Source organism: Elephantulus edwardii, unplaced genomic scaffold (genome assembly GCF_000299155.1).
Source record: "Elephantulus edwardii isolate Elephantulus edwardi_28Jun2011 unplaced genomic scaffold, EleEdw1.0 scaffold00144, whole genome shotgun sequence".
In the NCBI taxonomy this organism is placed as follows: Eukaryota; Metazoa; Chordata; class Mammalia; order Macroscelidea; family Macroscelididae; genus Elephantulus; species Elephantulus edwardii.
In genome coordinates, this window is record NW_006399894.1 from 875,561 (window position 1) to 880,836 (window position 5,276).

General features: G+C 43.6%; 1 protein-coding gene across 1 annotated transcript in view; it reads right to left on the bottom strand.

Moving 5' to 3' along the window:
- FLCN (folliculin) overlaps positions 1-4,983 on the bottom strand; it is a 26,670-nt gene extending 21,687 nt beyond the window's left edge. The window contains exons 1-4 of the mRNA XM_006894470.1: positions 4,735-4,983; positions 3,517-3,663; positions 2,337-2,558; positions 1,252-1,412 (exon numbers count right to left, since the gene is read on the bottom strand). Coding sequence (XP_006894532.1) covers positions 1,252-1,412; positions 2,337-2,558; positions 3,517-3,663; positions 4,735-4,983 — 779 coding nt within the window. The remainder of the gene's footprint in view (positions 1-1,251; positions 1,413-2,336; positions 2,559-3,516; positions 3,664-4,734) is intronic.
- Positions 4,984-5,276: the final 293 nt, after the last annotated feature.

A 5,276-nucleotide genomic window follows, 5' to 3' on the forward strand; every position in this document is an offset into this window, starting at 1 on the left:
ATAGGGAATGGCAAGGGACACACTGACAAAGGAGATTAATCAGAACTGGCTTTGACAAGCACTGTGTCAATTGGACAATTAAAACAGACATGGGGCTGGGGAAGAAGAACGAACTGGGGATGAGGGTGGAGAAAACAGTGCAACAATGAATGAATGAATACCCAAAATCTCTGTAAATGTTCATTAAAACTAATAAAATTTAATTAAAAAAACACTCTGAGACACTCCTGTCAGAATCGGCCAACTCTGTCACTTACATTTTTGACCCACAAACGATATGAGAGAAATGTTTACTGTGGTCTTTAAAAAGAGAATTAAAAAACGTGGTTTTTTTTTTGCCACTTCACAAAATTGTTTGCCTTGAAAGAGGAAAAAAAAATTAATATATTTCCTTTTTTTAAAAAAAATTTCGTTTTGTTTTTTAAAAGGTATTTCCTTTTTAAACAGCTCAACTGTCCAACTACAACTGAACAGATTGAGAAATTACTGTACATTCACACAATGGAATACTATGCAGCACTCAGGAGCAATGATTTTGCTTACTAAATGATTACTAATTTGCTTACTAATGATTACTAAATAACTTGGGAGGGACTGGAGAGCATTATGCTGAGTGAACTAACTCAGTCTCATCTGGATAAACAGTGTAAACATGTATGAGGATCCAAGGAGGGGAGGGGAGGAACAAAAGGCTGAGGATGGGTGAGGGGAAATGATAGAGTCACACAATTTGATAGATGAAGGGAAGAGTGGGTAAAGAAGATGGAAAAAATCTGATGGGGATCTAGAAAGACAATGTTGATTAATTTCATAAAATATAATGAATGGGAATGATGGTATGAAACACAATGTGAATATGAAGGAAGGATACTATGAAACACAATATATATGAACTTTATAAGCAAACTAATATAAAATAAAAAGTAAAAAAAAGATATTTCCTTTTTTTCTCCCAATAAATTCTTTTTATCACATAAGAAAAAATAAAAAGAGGTAAGAATAATTGGTCTTGGTTTGGGAGCATCAATTCTTTTACATCACTGGGAAATAAGGTCTACGTAACAATTTTCCATAACCCAGAGAAGAAAGCCTACGAAAAATGAAAGACAGCTTGCCCATGCTTGCCTAACACAGAGTTCTTCCACAAAGGCCCTGACAGGAGCTCACATACTCTTCTAATGTAATACCACCATGTTTATAGCATTATCCATCCAACACAACATTCTCACACTCATTCTAAAATGTTCTTACCAAGCAAAGGAGGTGTGAAGACATGCCCACAAGTTGTCATCACTGGTCAAAGATGTTAGTGATCGGGCTGCATTGCCATTCCTCTGATGCAGGAATGGTGTGAAAGCTGTGTTCATCCTCTGGGCTCGCTGTGGACATCCAAACTGCTCCGCCTCAAACACCTGGAAAGCAACGGCAGGGAATGCACCCTCTCAAAACAAAGCCAGGCAGCCAACTTCAGGAGTACTACAGGCTCTAGGTGCAAATTACAGAAACTGCCACCAGAAATTCTTTGGCTTTCCTAGCTAGTGTAAGGGTCACTTGAGTGAGGAACCAAAGACACCTTTCTTGTGCACTCTCTCCCTCCTCTGATTCATGATGGCACTCAGGTAACATGCTGAGGCAGCCATAAGTGCTGTTCTCCAAGAATTTCGAATCCCCTCCTCAAGACACAGTAGAATCTCTGTGCCTAGTGTGGGATGAGACATATGACTAGTTCTGGTCAATGAGGTGAGAGTAAGGCCCGCCAGTTAAGTACTCCGATTTCCTCCAACAGGCAAATGAGCAGCATTCAAGGCAACCACTGCCCTATTTGACTCAATGCCAACTCACAGCTGAGGTTATAAATTACACAGGAGGAGATTGCCCATTTTTCTCCCATGGAGCCACTATTGAATTCATACTTACAGAGAGGCACCACTTTGGGGATAGCAGTGAAACTCCCTGTGGAATGGGCTACCAGAGCTGCCTATCTGTCTGGATGACTATAATAAACAGATCCTCCTGGAATCCTGCAATGGACACAGCGTGAAAAACAAACTCTTGTGGCTGTAATCTGCTGAGAATGAAAGATGTAATTGACATCATCAGTAAAGAAATGAGAGCTGAGTAAGAACCATGACAACAAGAGACCAAGAAAATAAGCAGGGGTTGACTAACTGGGTCATGCAGTCCCAACTATGAAGCTAAGAGATGACAACTTAAGAAGAGCAGCAGTTCAAGACTAGCAGAAATAAAACTGCCTGGGACACACACTCCGCTCCTGAGCAGAGAGATCATCACTGCTGTGCCCTCAGCTCAGCAGGCCTCACCCTTATCAGCATCACCTTGAGGGCCTTGCCCTGGAGCTCATCGATTATGCCACGAATCTTCCCAAGCAGAAAGGGCCAGGAGTTGATGAGATAGATGCGGTCCATCATGATGACAATGATGCTGTACCAGCGCTGGAAGCCCCTGGCTAGGCTGTCTTTGATAAAGAAGGTGTGGCTGAATACAAAACCATGTTGTTCATCTCCAAAGAAGATGGGGCCTTCACGTCCAGGGCAGACCTAGGAAGAGAGAAGTGTGAGGCAGCTGTCCTCTTCTGCTTCAGGGACAGGGGTCCACTCATTTTCTCTATGAACTAATTCGCTCCATGCACTGCCAGGAAGAATGAGGAGAGAAGGCAGGAAGGGGAAATCATGCATTAACTGCTCCTGTGATCACTTTCTGAAGGCCTGGCACATTTGCTTTTATAAAATGCAGGTAAAGTTGATTCATTCTTTCTCTCTTGAACCCCATACCCCCCACCAAATTCTATACAACCATTACTTCTACCTTGGGCTCAAGTTTGACCACTTGGAATATACTTAAGAACCAAGAAAGTAAAAATAGCTACTGTACAATCCATATAATGAAATTTTATGTACTTTATTTTTAATACGATGAAATAAATGTTTTTAATTTTACATACTTTGTTAATAATCTATTACTAACATATTGTAATAGCCTATTATAACAGTCACTTCTCTATTTGGAGGAGGTTAGCAGCCCAGCTCCTCACAGACTATGCCAAGAAATGGAAAGGAGAAGGGCAAGCACACAGACACAGTAAATGAGGCCTGGAAGTGAGGGCAGCAGGATCTCTCTGATGAAGTGAATACCAGGGACAAGACATTTTAGTAACTTAACTGTGAGTTCTTTGTGGCAAAGAGACAAAAATTCTCCAAGAAAGCTAAGACTTGTACTCACACCAGCAGCCAGAGTTCAGGAACAAGTTGATCTACCTCTCCACTACCACCTGACCACTGGAAGTTCACAGTGAGGATCAAGACTTTCTAGAAGGTTACGCTACAGATGGCAGTGAAATACACATACTAGAAATATGTCCAATGAAAATGAACTAATAATAAAATTTCGGTGTTTAAAAGTAAAAAGCCAATAACCAAGCAGAAAACCTGCTTTCTGACAGGGTTTATTCTGAGGGGGATTCCTATATAGACAATCTCCCACATCAAAGGTGCTGACCTCACAGCTCAGGCTTCGCACACAGGCCTGGCGGACAATGCTGAAGAGCTGGGGGTGGTTAGGGTGCTGGTGGCTGACGTATTTGATGGAGGTCTCCTTGTCGTGACTGATATACCCTGGATGCCCTACAGCAAGGGACCTGCAGCCCTGCCCACAGGAGGAAAAGAAAGTCAGTTAGTTGGCTGCCTGGCAATAGATTTTAGCTTTATGCAAATATAAATTCAGAAAATGCAATCTTTTTATATAAAAGTAACTAGTTGCTATACTTTACACTTACCTGTCAATTTAAATGTTGATGAAATAAACTGGTAGGCTTATTAGTAAGAAATGTTTACGGAGCACTTATGTACCAGGTATTGTATATAATCTCATCTAATCCTAGGCAAGGTTCTCATCTGTTGTTCACTGGGTTTTAATCAACGTGACAGCATGTAACAGCAACAAGAAGCCAAGGCATCACCCAAAGACAGATATAGTAAGAATCTTCACTTAAGAGGAGGGAAACTGAGGCTCTGAGATGCTGAATGGCAAGTCCAGGGTCACCACTATGAAACACAGTACTTTGCACACCTTGCCACCTAAGCCTCTGTTCCTGATACAGACACCAGCAGGTGACAAAGAGTCAAGCAAGGAACATACATAGCTTCCTGCAGGCAGCCTTACCAATGGGCTATGTACCAGATGCACCAAAACAAGTCTTGTGTGCAAGACTCCAAGCCCCTCTGATGATCTCCCTTGCCTTTCACCTCTTCCCCACTAGGCCTCTCCAATAGCCAATTTCCTGCACACTGAATCTCAACTTGGGATCAGCAACTCAGCAGAACATGCTGGGTCTCCATTCCACATGGTAGTGACAGCCTTACATCACCTGGACCTGAAAGAACTGACATTTCGCTTCCCAGACCTCACAAAGTGATGCCAAGAAGGCTCCAGGGTGGGGATACTCTAAGGAGGATGGGTTGATGAAATCTGAGACCTGGCAGAGAGTGTGGGCTGTACATGAAAAGGCCCACTGAATGTGCCTGGTCTGTGCCCACCACCCCAAAAGCATGCCCTCCCATCAGGCCTCACACTGTTCCTGGCACCAGGACTCTGGTCCATTTTACCTCCGTAGCATTTTTGGCTGTCCAAGTACTTCATGTCAGGATGTTAGCAGCAGAAACATAAGCACAGCACCTCCAACAAAATAAATACTTTGGAAACCAAGAAGACACTTGCCTCACACATGTCAGACTTTTTGGGCCCTGGGCTGCTGGCTTCAGCACTGGCTCCTTCTGCTGGGCTAAGGGAACGGATGCGACTACTCATCTGAATGCCACCTTCTTCCTCCTCAGCTTGTTCACCCTGGTCAGGTTTGTCTCCACTCCTGGCCCCTTGGGGGAGTGGAGCATGGAGGACTTCAGTACAAAAGAGAGTTCGGGGGCCATGCAGTTCGCAGAAGTGACAGAGTGCAACGATGGCATTCATGCTGCCTGGGAGCCAGCACACAGCCTGTAAGTGGAGGGAAAGACCGCTAGCTAATAAGTGATACACATGGCAAAAAGGTTCCTACATTGGTGCACTACCAGACCTACAGAGAGGAGCCTCACTGACTAAACAGTCAGTGTCTTCCACACCCTAGGAGAGGCAGATGCCTCAATACATGGTGCCAGGCCCCAAGTAGAGAAGAACTGGGTAGCTTGAGAGGGTCTGGAGGAGGAGGGCCAGGAGTAGGAGATAAGAGCAGGAGGAGACACACAGCATCTGACCATATTTGAAAA